The sequence below is a fragment of the Cetorhinus maximus genome, chromosome 11 (assembly GCF_964194155.1).
Source record: "Cetorhinus maximus chromosome 11, sCetMax3.hap1.1, whole genome shotgun sequence".
Taxonomy (NCBI): Eukaryota; Metazoa; Chordata; class Chondrichthyes; order Lamniformes; family Cetorhinidae; genus Cetorhinus; species Cetorhinus maximus.
Window position 1 is genome coordinate 21804049 of NC_135889.1, and position 14364 is coordinate 21818412.

General features: G+C 40.7%; 1 protein-coding gene across 4 annotated transcripts in view; it reads right to left on the reverse strand.

The window, feature by feature from the left end:
* Positions 1 to 4657: 4657 nt before the first annotated feature.
* LOC144686429 (islet cell autoantigen 1-like protein) overlaps positions 4658 to 14364 on the reverse strand; it is a 129774-nt gene continuing 120067 nt past the window's right edge. For all 4 annotated transcript variants that reach the window (XM_078551625.1, XM_078551626.1, XM_078551628.1 and 1 more), the window contains 3 exons: positions 9737 to 9997; positions 8378 to 8488; positions 4658 to 7373 (listed from right to left, as the gene is read on the reverse strand). In XM_078551625.1, the coding sequence (XP_078407751.1) occupies positions 7258 to 7373; positions 8378 to 8488; positions 9737 to 9997 (488 nt within the window). In that variant the 3' untranslated portion in view covers positions 4658 to 7257. The remainder of the gene's footprint in view (positions 7374 to 8377; positions 8489 to 9736; positions 9998 to 14364) is intronic.

Below are 14364 nucleotides of genomic sequence, written 5' to 3' on the forward strand. Positions count from 1 at the left end.
TACCAGAATTAAGATGGTGTAACTATCGAGAAAGACTGAATGAGCTAGAGTTTTTTAGTCCAGAAAGACCTCAAATTAAGGAGGAGGTTGATAGAGTAAATGGGGATTTCAAAACTAAGGGTCATAAATGGAAGGCGGTGGAGTCTTACAGCTCACTCAAGGAATCTGAGCTGCTGTGGCAACATGCATTTTTGCATGCATGTTGTAGTCTGGAACTTTGGATAGTGATGATAGAGGCTCCAACGTTCTTTCCATCACGTTGTTGACCAGGAATCTCTCCCTCTGTTACTGCCTGCCATTGATACTCAAATCTGTTTGACTGGGTCGTGCACTCATCTTTCTTGATTAAGTAGTCCTGGGGACTCGAACCCAGAGATTATGGCTAAGAGGCAGGGGTGCTACCCACTGGCACAAGACCTCTTTCATAAATATAAACACAGTCACTAATGAATCCAATAAAGAATTCAAGAACAAATTCTTTACCCGGAGAGTGGTTAGTATGTGGAACTTGCTACCACATAGAGTAGTTGAGGCAAGTAGCATAAATGTATTTTAGGGGAAGCTGGCTAAGTACGTAAGGGAGAAAGGAATAGAAGAATATGCTGGTGGGGCTAAATGAAGTAGAGTGGGAGGGGGTTTGTGTGGAGCATAAATGCTGGCAATAGAACTAAATAGATTCCAGAAACAAAATGGCAGTGATGAAAATCGCAAATTAAAATAGATAAATCTTCTGGACCTGATAGTTTCCACCCCAGGCTATTGAAAGATCTAGGTAAGGAAATTGCAGAAGCGTTCATTACACTCTTTCAAAGCTCAATTGATTTGGGAATTTTGCCTTAAAATTTGGAATTTGGCTAATGATGCTCCATTATTTAAGAAGGCTGGGACAGAAATGCCAGTTAACTGCCAGGCCTGTCAAATTCTAGTAGATTCTCCACAATTTACCATTAGGGATGGAGTGACTGAGCACTTGAACAAATAGCAGCTGATCAGAGATAGCCAACATGGCTTTCTTATATGCAAGGCATATCTGAGTAATTAATTTAGCTGAATTTTTTGAGGTCATTAACATGGTTGATAAAGGAGTGTTTATGAATGTTATCAGATCCTTTTTGGAATTTTGTATTGATAAGATTCCACAAGTGATTACTATCAAAATTAAGAGTGCACAGAATTGGAGGTAATCTTGTGACGAGCTGAAAATTGGTTAGGAGATATGAGGCAGAAAGTGGGGATGAAGAATCTACTCTGGCAGTATGTGTCTAGTGCTTTCTCCAGGGATCTGTTCTGGGACATCAACTTTTTCTTGAAATGTATTAATGACTTGGATGAAGGAATAGAGTTTATACAAGATTTCAGATACTGAAGAGGAACAATAAATGGTGCAGGAAGTTGCGAAGGGACATAGGCGGATTGTGATTGGGTAACACTATGGCAAAAATGTTGGTAAATGAGAGGTCATCCACTCTGGACTCGAGAAAAATAAATTGGATTATTTTCTAAATACTAAGAAACTAGGACCTATAGAGGAATGAAGAGATCTGAGAGTCCCAAGTTCACAAATCATTGAAGGCCAAGACAGGAATAAAAGTCAAATGGAATGTTTGCCTTTATCACAAGGGGCTGGAATACAAAAGGGTGCAAGTTATGCTTCAGTTGTTTAGAACCTTGACCAGACCCTATCTGGAATATCATGTTCAATTTGGCATTGCACCTCAGGAAGAATATATTCAATTGGAAAGATAACAGCACACATTCACCAGGATGAAGCTAGGGCTTAAAGGGTTGAAGTATGAAGACAAGTTGCACAACTTGCTTTGTATTTCTTTCTGAATATGAGATAGAGGAGTGATCTGATTGAGACATTTTAAAGAATTCGGAAAGGGACAGAAAAACTTAGGGCAATCAACAACAAAGGGACATGTTCTTAAAATTAGAGCTCAGTTGGTCAAGAGTGAAATCTGGAAGCACTTTTCCATTAAAAAAATTAGTGGAAATCTGGAACTCTATTCAAGAGGCTTTGGATGTTGAGTCAATTGGAGCTTTCAACAATGAGATCAATAGATTTTTGTTACAGCAACAGAATATACAATGTAGAGACGGGCTATTGGGCCCAACCAATGCATGCTGGCTCTTACGCTTCACTCAAGCCTTAGGTGAGGGTGTCACAGGATTTTCGGTCAAAGGTGGGAAAACAGAGTTGAAGTACAGATTAGTAAGGATATAGTTGAAAGGTGGAGCACGTCTGAGGGGCTGAATGGCTGAACTCCTATTGTTTCTATGCTACATTGCCTAACTAATGGTGGCTGGTACCTAAAGATACATGAAAACATAGCTAAAGACAGGGTAGAGAAATAATAGTTTGTAGTTGTGCTTTCCCCTTTGGGTTAGCTGAAATACAGGACTAGAGTACCTGAAGAAATGTTCACAACTTGTACAGAATCTGTTGTGAAGCAATACCCTAAAGTGTTTCACATGGAAGTGGTGGAGGCCAAGTAGGAAACAGAAGCTATGGGAGGGAACCAAATGCATTGATAGAGGTGAGAATTGATGAAAGGTTTTGAAGAAAGAGATTCTGAGGACTAGAAAGAATTCCAAAGCACAGTAAACAAATCTGATAAATTGAAGGGATTACCTGGAATTTCAGGCTGGAGATGGTTCCTGGTGAGGCCAAAGACAGCTTTGAGGATGATTCTCAAGTTGATGCCCTGGTGCCTAATGAGTTTTGTGAGGGTGGATGTGTGAAACAGGACAAAGACCCTAGGATATCAGGGTAACTTCAGAGAGTTTAAAGCCAGTGCTTGAAATATTCCTGGACAACAGAAGCGTGGATAATGGTTTTAGCAGAAGATGCATTACTTATGGGGTTTGAAACCCAATTTATCATTGGACAAGATTCGAAGATTACGTGCCTCCAAATTCAGGCTCAGCAAACAGTGGGGTAGAGATGGGGTTGATGCCTTAAGTGGAAAGTTTGTGGTAGGAGGCAAAAAAGATGTGCCTAATGTTAAGTGGATGAAAGCACAGCATCGGAATCAACCTATTAGGTGGCATATTTGAGGTCAAGTGGTAGAATTGGATGTAATTGATAAACAACTGGAAATTGAACTAATGAGTGTGGATAATGGCTGTAGGTAAGGAATTGGTGGGGTCTGAAAATAAAGCTTTGGGACCCACAGCCATGATTACCTCGGCCGTGACATGAGAAAAAACTTTTTCACGCAATGAGTGGTTGGGGCCTGGAATGCACTGCCTGGAAGTGTGGTGGACGTAGGTTCAATTGAGGCATTCAAGAGGGCATTAGGTGATGATGATTTGAATAAAAACGTGCAGGGGTATGGGGAAAGGCAGGGCAATGGCACTAGGTCATAATGCTCATTTGGAGAGCCGGTGCAGATGCGATGGGCCAAATGGCAGCCTCCTATGCTGTTGAAATTCTGTGAAGTGGAAATGAAATTAAGAATGGACTGATGAAGGTAAATATCTGTGACTGAGAAATGTCATTAAGGTAAAATGTCAATGTGTCTCACCAGGAACAGAAGGCTTTGTTTTGATTCTATAAATGTGCATTTTAAGAAGGAAAATAAAGCCATTAAGCACACGTTAAGAAATTACTATTTTTAATAGAAGAGGCAGTTTCCAGACAAGCATTCAATAGAAAATACAAGCACTCAACCAGTGCAGAAGCTTAAATCCTACATCTTTTTTGACAAAACATTTTGTTTGTAGTGTCAATGAACTTCAGTGATATTCCTTCTATGTGAAGTTATACTATGTGATTGCAACATAACCCTCCCTTAGTGAAACAAGCTTACATAGTCCATGCAAACTGCATTTCCCACATATGCAATTAGTATTATTGATATGGATTTGATTGGGTGCAATTCTGGAGCAACCACTGAAAATCTCTAATAGGGATGTTAATTATTGCAGATGGTCGGTGGGTAAAGATCAATGGAATTAATGTGTAATTTTACATAGTATTTAGATGTATAAATACTAATGGATTAGAAGTGCTTTATGTATCTATTTGGCAATGCTCACCCTTTTACTCCTCTCCTGCCAACTGTTGACATGCTTATTTAAGGTTCAATGGGTACTGACATTTCACTCAAGTCACTACTGTTCACGTGAGCCTGAATAGTGGGCTAGCAGATTCCCTTATTTGGGTTGGGACAGGAGCAGGGGTGTATTGCACTGATCTCCACTTCCCAGTTAATGGACAGCATACAGGCCACAATCGAGATCAACCAACAGAGTGGGAAACAAACGTGGCAATGCCACTAACAAAAAAAAAAGGAAATGATGGAAAGAGACTGCAGTTCGTCTGTGGAGAGCAGAGAAGAGTTTACATTTTATGTACATTACCTTTAGAAAAGTATGATACGAACAGGCATGTGCAGGGCTCAGTACTACGCCCTTTAGATTAATCCAGTGAATTGAATTATTTTTATAGTATAGCTTTTTAAACATTTCCAGCATTACAATGGGCTGAGTGTTCCAGTCTTTAGGGCAGTTGGGGAGATCAGAAGGCTCATCCACTTTTCATAACGGCTGGTCCACAAAGACACCAAACTGCTTTACCACATGAAGCATATTCCAAATGTCACAAAATAGGGAGCTTCTTTGTAAAACAAAAAACAAAATACGCAAATGAATAATAAACCAATGAATGGTAATGAGTAGTGAGATACAGATTTTAAAGCTGACATGATGGTCACTAAATTACTGATTCTTTGGTTTATAGTATAAGGTTTATTTTAGGGATTATGGGTAGTGTTCTTTGTAACTAGATTTTTTCCCTTGGTCCTGTTCTTTCTGAGAGACAGTTTAATTGGGATTAGGCTCCTTCTTGTAATTCACCCAAGAAGCCGTTTCTCATTTATCAACCTAGAGCAGATGTCATGACAGCTGAGAAGTGATCTGCACACACACACATGTACTATTCTGACTTTTAGCTGAGGTTTGTATGTAATCTTTGTATGTACATTGCATCTTATCCCATACACTCTGGTCAGTTCTGTAACTGGCAGGTTATGGGTGGGCATACAGTTTTGCTGGATGGGGCAAGATCACAGTATCCAGAGAGTTGCAATCAAATATAACTCCATTTTTATACACACACTTATGTAATCAGAACCTGGCCAAACTCGGGTAACACAGCCAGACCAGAACTTACAGGGATCTGTTGGTCTGTATGGCTCAATTTTACATCATAAATTGACTAGTTCATAGTTCAAAGTTTTAAATTTAGTGTTACTGTATTGTGTGGAATGAGGTAGTGTTTAATTCCAATGTTTCACAAGGTAACAGTTTCTCTTTATAGGGATGTTCTGTTCAAGAGTGCACTTTGTTACAGGAGAAATATTTTCCAACTCAATAGTTGTAACTTAGCACAAAATTTAATAATTTTTTTCTTCTCTTATTTCTTCATTTTTTTCCATAAGATCCAGAGTTACCACTAACAGATTTGAGCTTTGTATAAACACATATTCTGTTCAAAATACAGCCTGTTCCAGACTCCCCCCAGCAGTACTCTCCTCTCAGCTTACATTTCTGAATTATAATACGGTGAATTCTAACTAGTGGACAGTGCCATCTGTCCAACTCAAGCTTCAATCTTTCACCTCCTGCTACAGCACATGGTACAGCACATAACGGGGAGCCTGGGAATGCCATTCCGCATCTCAGCTAGTTAAAGGCTTTCACAGTCCATAAGGTAAGACGTCAATGAAGTTCAGCGAGTTCCTGAGGGATAAGTGAAAACAAAAACTGCTGGATATTGCACCTCTTAGATCTTGGCTCAGTGCTTCAGTTCCACAGGCACTGGACACCCCCCGTATCTCCCCATTCTTCAAAGGCAAAGCTGATCATCAGGCTACTTGACTGGAATGGATTTTTGCTGACAATCAGTTTCTAGCAGGTTTTGCCAGGCAGCGTGCTGGAGGAGTAGAAACCCTGGCTGATTGCCACCTCACTAGCCCAATGGCACTAAGGTCCAGTTGAAACATGCTTGCTTTAGTGTCAGACTTTGTTATTTTTCAGGCTGGCACCATGCAGGAAATCATTGTATTTCCTGCTTTCTAAGGCCACAGTTAAAGATGTAATTTTTAACTACCAGAAAGGCTTAGTTTTTCTTTTTCTCACCACCCACTCTAACTCCCCTCGCCTCCCTAACTTGTGTATGATTAGAGTGACTATTTCAGCACATACATCCTCCCAGCTGAAGAGGAAAGGCTAGCTCATTCAAGTCACAGGTCCTCTTTAGAAGGTCCGCAAAAGGCATTGAAAGGAGGGACAATTTCTGCTGCCCGTAACTTCAGCGATAAACTCGGCCCAAGCGCCACAGGGAAGCTTTCGCTAAAATTACAAATAGCAGGTACTTCACCTTTCCAAATATAGTGCAATGTTTTGGATGTGGAGTTAATAGCAGCACACTTCTCCCAATGCAAGAAAATGAATCGAAAAGAGAGAGACTGCTGCTTGTGTCTAGGAACAAAGAATTTGGTCCATTCTAGACACCGTGTAGCTTATAAATATCACATAAAACAAATCCCATTTACTTCTCCAGTACATTTTAAAACCTGTCCAACCGTAAAAAGTAAATAATTAAACTCAAGAGATAGACATTAACCATTAATTGTACATTCAAAGTACATTTTCAATTTTTTTTTAAATGGCCATTACCCCAAACTTCTTGTTTATGAAAGAAACTTTGTTATAACTGATAAGATGCTGCTGCAAAACAGTCTAAAGCATAACTGCAATGACAATGACCTTTTTATTACCATCTATATTGAGTTGATCCACATATCGTGTGGTCCCTAACACAACCAGCAGTTTATCCTGAGCTTTTGTGTGTCAGCACAGCTTCTACAGCAAGTGTGTGGCCCTATCCCACAGCTCAGGATCTGTGGAGTACCAGTTGACCCTTCTTTAGTGCTCTCTGTAAATAGCTAAATACCCAGTTATCAACAACCAGGATTGCAGCAGCAATGCCTGAACTTGAGAAATTAAACAGGAAATTGGCATCACCGACACCACATCCCAGGAGCTTAACGGTTTTGTAACATTCCATTTAACCACCACCTCCCCCTTTAACTTTTTATAATTCTGTAGCTTAAGAGATAGTAACCTAGTGTTTTAGTAAATATATATATATTATATATATATATATTTATAAAATTGCAGTAGTTAGACATTTGTGTAGTATATAACTTAGTGACGTCCTTCCTCCTCCTCTCCATTTCCCCAGCTTCAAGCATTAAGGAGTTCCTCATCTGTTCGACCTATGGCATCAGGATTAGAAAGAGGATCCAGGTCCGCAAACAGATTGAACCAGGCTGATTTGTCCTGAGTGTTACCCTTAGCAGCTGCAGGGAAGAGGAAACATTTAGTTATTAACACCTTCAAGCAACAGAAGACAATCTGACCATAAGTAGATACTCCTGTGACTGTGTACGCCAGCTGGATAAGTTCACATCAGGAGACCATTCAGACATCCAGGTTCAGTTAGCAAAAGCCTGTTACTGCTGATGAGGGCCCTTATTAGCAGCTTTAACTCTGCTGTACAGATCCTGTGCCAGTATAAACAAACCTCCTCATAAAATGAGATCTGCCCACTTGCAGATGGCTGTTGCTCCAGATACAGTAGGTTTACATGGAAGTCAAGATCCAAGACACAGCGTGTACAGATTTCCAACCACTTGGTCTGGCACTGGGAGACATCGAGGGTCTCCATCAGTTTGCTAACCTCAGGCACTAGCGTCTAACTTTTCAGCATAATCCTGCACATGGGCTCAAAGGACAGAAAATAAAAATAATTGGTGCATTTCACCAGTAATTGCATTCTGGCACAATCTGTACAGTGAGAAATTTTCCATTCTCAGTCTTTCTCTCCAGTGTCCTCCGCTTCACCTGAGGTCACTAACTCACACTGGACTACAGTTCCACAGCTATCTGACCACAAAGTGCACAGGCACACCTGCCAGCAGGTCTCCCTGCAAAGTATCTGGATTGGGAATTCTGATGGTTTTCCTCTCCCTTAACAAGTTAAATTCAACACTCCTTTAACTGAAACTGGCTAAGTCTGGATCCAATCTGTGGCATTCCTGAACTGAAGGGCTCAGCTGCACAACAAATAGACTTGATGCCAGTGTTTGCTTTTCCTTAATGACAATCATTTCATGTATTTACATGACAATCTGCTACACTAATAGGATGTTAAATCTGTCAATTTTAATTTCACTGGAGTCTCTTTTTGTTTGAAATACTGTTTTTTTTCTAACAACTATGATTCCAAAGAAAATTGTGTTAACTCTGCCCATATGAATAGATGAAACATACCATTCTGACCTCGGTGATCTCTGTCACATACCTTTGGATGGGGCCTTTGGTAAGGTCTGAGGGGGATTTACTGGAACTTTTGGCTCTGGATGCTGTGGGACTAGAATTGGTGCTGGCTGTGATTTGGGCGGATCTGTCCAACCTTAAACAATAACATAGTATAATTAGAATAATGCACTCAAACCATGGAGTAAAGGACTGAAAGGGAATCTTGTGGCATGGTTGATTGTGTATGAACTGTGGAAGGGATGCTCAGCCCTGCTTTGCACTGACCAAGCTCAGACCCCTAGAAAGAATCCTTATCCAAAAGTTCCCGGATCTGACTTTTCAACTTACTTACCTACTTTATTCTAACCTGCCAGAAGATTTTCACATTGGAGACTGGGATTTTCCAGGACCACTGAAAGTTTTCATGAATGGCACTTTTCAAGGCTTGGGTCCCTCAGTTCCTTTATTCTTTCATGGGTGTGGTGTCATTGACAAGGCCAGCATCCCTAATTTCCCTTGAACTGACTGGCATGCTAGGCCACTTCAGAGAGCAGTTAAGAGTCAACCACATTGCTGTGGATCTGGTAAGGATGGCAGATTTCCTAAGTGAACCAGATGGGTTTTTGTTACAATTGATAGTTTTGAAGTCACCATTACTCAGACTAGATTTATTAACTGAATTTAAATTCCACCAGCTGCCATGGTGGAATTTGACCCCATGACCCAGAACATTAGCCTTGGCCTCTGAACTACTAGTCTAGTGACATCACCACTACTCCACTGTCTTCCCCTGCCCTTCACAAAAGAATAAGAACTCTTTCAGGGGCACCACAGGGATTCTCTGGGATCATGTGTGTTGTTGCCACACTGGATGCCCAGAAACACCCCTCTCCACATTCAGGGGTCCGAATCCATCACGGGGGGCAATGGAGGCCAACACCTGCCTCTTTAAAAGTTATTGACTGCGAATATCCTTTGGGGAAATAGTATTGAGCAATAAATGCTGGTTTGTTAGTGTTGTCCTGATTGTGCATCATAGTAAACAAGAGCTGATTAGGGGTAGAATGCTTTCCCTCAGGGTGCTGGGGTGGAAGGGAAAGGGATCAGTGGGTTAATTCAACAAAGGCACTTCTGCTAGCTACACAGTAGCATTGCAGAGGCCTGTGAGCAGGGTTCCAGTCCATCACATCAGTAAGGGAAGGTTTGTGGTGCATGGAGTTTATAGGAAATGACAATGGGATGGCAAAAAATGTGATCGGGCTTTACTGTACAGATTATGCTTTTGAAATTGTGCTTCGGTTGGATAAAATGTAGCTTTTGCACATCAGTGCCTTCACTACTGAAAACTCACACACACAGCAGTGAAGGGGAAGAGTGCGATTGAATAATTGATAAGACTCACCGATAAAAGCTCCTGCTGGGTCATGGCTGAGGTCGAAAAGCTGAGATGGCAGGAAACTGGTTGGAGCATCAGCCAGTTTGGGTTTGAGAGCTTCAGTCATAGGCCCCGGACTGAGCCCCGAGCTTCCAAATGTATGCTGCCACTCATGGCTGAAGTCACTGGGTGCACTGGGTTTAGGGTTCAACAGGTCATTCAAAAAGGTCAACTCGTGCTTCTCTAGATTCTCACTTTCCAACATGTCGGGCAGAAGGTCCTTTGGCACTGAAACACAAAGGTGTGGTGGTACCAAGCTGAGTGAGCTGGACATTTCACATAAGCATTTCCTAATCAATCCACAACAAAATTGTATAGGTTACAATCGCATGGCACTCACTTAGTGGGAAGTGCACTGAATGACCACAGACAGTACAAGGGCCACATATGGGAGAATCAGAGGAGACGATCATTATGGAAGCAGGGTGATGCAAGTTTCATTAACTGCTGCAATGAGGGGGAAAGTCTCCATTTGTGAAAGGAAATCATTTTTAGTGCAGTGTTCGTCGGAACGAGCTGGAATAGTCCAAGATTTTGCGAGGCAATTAACCAAAGACAGTTTGCATACATAACCAACCCCCTGATTCTCACAAAGCTGCAAAGATTGTTAAAGAAATAAAAGAACTTGCATTTATATAGCACCTTTCATGACCTCAGGATGGTCCCAGTTCATCAACTTATCCTCATGTTGAAATCCCTCCTGGATTCCCCCCTCCCTATTTTTGTAACCTTCTGCAATACTATCACTTTCTAAAACTCTGCATGGCTCCAATTTGGGCTTATTATGCATCACCACTTCCTTCGCCCCACTACTGCTTGCCGTGCCTTCTGCATCTCTGCCCTAGGCTCTGGAAATTCTTCCCTGAGCCTCTCCACCTCTCTCTCCTGCTGTAATACCTTCTTCAAAACCTTTCTGACCAAGCTTTTAGTCCTCCAACCTTAGAAATAAACTTTCTTTGCCTCAGCGTCAACATTTTGGTCTGATTATGTTTCTGTGAAGTATCGTGGAACATTTTTCTACATTAAAGTTCTTGTTGTAATAGAGACAGAAAGGACAGTCAAAAAATGTTTTTTATTCATTCATGGGATGTGAATAGCGCTGGCAATGCCAGCATTTATTGTCCATCCTAATTGCCTTTGAGAATATGGTGCTGAGCCACTTTCTTGAAGCACTGCAGGCCTTGTGAAAGTTCACCCCCAGTGCCGTTAAGGAGGGAGTTCCAGGACCTGACCCAGCAACGATGAAGGTACGATCCTGTCCAGGAAAGGATGGTATATGACTGCTGGTGTTCCCACGTGTCTGCTGCCCTTGTCCTTCCAAGTGCTAGCAGTCACAGGTTTGGGAAGTGCTGTCAAAGAAGCCTCATTGTGGTGAGTTGCCACAATGCATCTTGTAGATAGTACACTACAGACATGGTATACTGGTGATAGAGGGGCTTAATTTTTAAGATGATTGATGGGGTGCCAATTAAGCAGGCTGTTTTGTCCTAGAGCAGTTGCAGTTGGATATTAAAAATGAGACAATTATATTACAAGAAGGATGGATTGGCTTCAGTGGAGAATCAGGGTGCTAGAGAGCCAAGGTAGTAGAGGGATAGGTTTCAGTAATAGAGTTATATAATTAAGGGAGGCATTGAATGAAAGAGTGACTGTATTGGAGGGATCAGTTGAATGGTAGGGTCAGTGTAATAGGATGATGCACAAACATAACCATGTTGGCTTTCTCTCATCAGCTTATGTTCAGCACATGTTATGTCTGACTGATCAAAGTAAATCTATTGGGGTCATTATAAGGTAGATAAGAGAATGTCTATGAATGTTATCTACATGGACCATGGACTTCCAGCAGACATTCAATAAGGTTCAACATAAGTGATTACCAGCACAAGTAAAAGAATTGGAAGTAGTCTTGTGACTCGAAATAGAAATTGGTTTGATGGTAGGACACAGTGGAGATAAAAGATATTATGATGGCCCATGTGCTTTTGGAGAAAAAGCCTTTATTTTGTGTTTGGGTTATGGTCCCTTTATGAACTATGTTTCTCTAGGATCTGATTTCTGGTAAAGTATCTGGCTTCCAGTAAATGATCATGTGACCAAGTTGCCTGGGAAATAAACAATAGGAAAAGGGGTCAAAAACTTAATTATAGGCTGAGTAGGTTCCTGGGAGTGGTTATGTGTTCAAGAAGTTTAGTTTTAGGCTTCAGACTAAGCTGACTGCAGAAGTGAAAACATCTCTCTCAAACAAAGTCGAGTTGAAATTTTATGTGTTGGCTAAAAGAGTTTAAAACTCTTTTTAACAGAAGGACTCCTAACAGTGAGGCACAATTTTGATATAGCCAAGCTAAGGCAAGAGAGAGAGAGAGTTTTATATGTAAAACTGCAGAGTTAAAGAATATTAGAACCAGGAAGGTTCTGACCCAAGGTGGCTATGTGTAAGACTTTAGAGATGCAGGAGTTGAATGGAAAACCTTGAAAGAAGTAAGCGGAAGGCTCAAGAAATTTTGACCCTTGTATGAATTGTTGAAACAGTACTTAAACCAAGCAGTTCATCTTCTAATTTTTGTTGACTTGACTTGAGTTTTTTGGAGATGTACGGTGAGCATAGAAGGAAAGTGGAGTGAGGGAGGTCAGATTTAGAGTATAAGTAACTGTGTTCATAGTTACATTAAAGATATTAAAAGTACAAACTATTTAAGATCAACTGTATTTATTGGCATTCATACTCTTTAATTTTTTGGTATAGTAAAATTGTTTTGTTTTAAACAGTGAACCTTGTGGCTTCATTCTTTGAATAAATACCTGGGTTTCTGAAATCTAAAAAAAAAAGAGATCATAACAATATGTTCTAATCTGCTTAGTGGAATTGACAAGTGGTATTTCCCAGGAATCTAATCTGGGGCCTCGACTTTTCACCACATTTATTAAGGATTTGGATGAAGAAATAGAGAGATGTATATCCAAGTTTGCTGGATATTTGCTTTTGATGATGATGATTCAGCTGTGCCTCAGTTAGTAGCACTCCCACCTCCGAGTCAGAAGGTTGTGGGTTCTAGTCTCACTCCATGATTTCACCACAAAAATCAAGCTGACACGCCAGTGCAGGACTGAGGGGAGTGAACAAAGAAGATCCCATGGCACTATTTCAAAGAAGAGTAGGGGAGCTCTCCCCAGTGTCCTAACCAATATTTAACCATCAAACAGCATCACAAAAACAAATTATCTGGTCACTATCGTCTTGCTGTTTGTGGGAGCTTGCGGTGTGCAAATGGGCTAACTTGTCTCCTACATTACAATGGTGACTGCATTGCAAAAGTAAAGCACTTTGACCTCAAAGTCGTGAAAGGTGATATATAAATGCAAGTCATTTTTTTTAACGATGACAGACGATTGAGTGTGCAAAACTAAAGCAAATCAACTTCAGTGTGAGCAAATGAGAATTCATCCACAAGGACCCAAGAATGAAGAATTGGAACATTTTCTAAATGGTGAGAAACTTGAAGCTTTTGAGGAGCAAAAGATTTAAAAGTCTATGTGCTGAAATCATTAAAAGCTAGTAAGCAGGCACAAAAAGCAATCAAAAAGATTAATGGAAGGTTGGCCTTTAATCAACGGGGCTGGAATTCAAAAGGTTGGAAGTTGTAACAGTTATTTACAATCATGATCAGACAGCAAATGCATTCAGTTTAAGGCTTTGCACCTCAGAGTTAGTGTACTAGAGGGATGGGCTTCAAGGGTAAAGAGTTGGTGTACCAGAGGGCGAGGCTTTAATTGGAGAGTTAATTAGGAGGATGCAATCTGGTGGGCCAAATGGCTTTTACTCAAAAACAAAATACTGCGGATGCTGGAAATATGAAATGAAAACTAAGTGCTGGAAATACTCAGAAACAGTTAATGTTTCGAGTTGAATATAAATCTTTTTCTGAAGAAGAGTCATATTAGACTCGAAATGTTAACTCTGTTCCTCTCTTCATAGATGCTGCAGGTCTGCTAAGTATTTCCAGCATTTTGTTTTTATTTTGGCCATTATTCATACTAGACTTTGTTTTTTTCATTTGAGCTGTGAGAAACACTGAGGCTCTATGAATATTGACAAAGTGATCATTTCATTTCTATTGAAGAGGAATATGATAGTGAATTAAACTTCGATAATCAAGGATAGCATCGTAATTGTTTATCAATGCTTAATGGCATAATCATTATTACTGCAGCTGTACAAGCAGACCCCACTACCACATTCACATGGTAACTAAGGATGGGAAATAGAGGCGTATCAGCATCACCCATATCTGGAGACAATGTAGTTTTAAATAAACAAAGGAAAAATTGAAGATCATCTGATCAATAATCTGAGAGATGAAATGAAAATCAGCACAGTCTGGGGTTTACAAGACTTAATGACATTGGGCAGGATCTTCCCCAGTTCCACCGAGGAGGGTTTGAAGGGAAGACCGAAAGCAAATTTACATAATAGGGAGTCAGGTCAGCTACACGATACGATCCTACCTCTGAACGATCTTGCTGGAGGTGAGGTCATACTCACCCAGCATTGGCGGTTAACCAATCAGTGGCAAATAAGTGGCTATTTGGGGCGC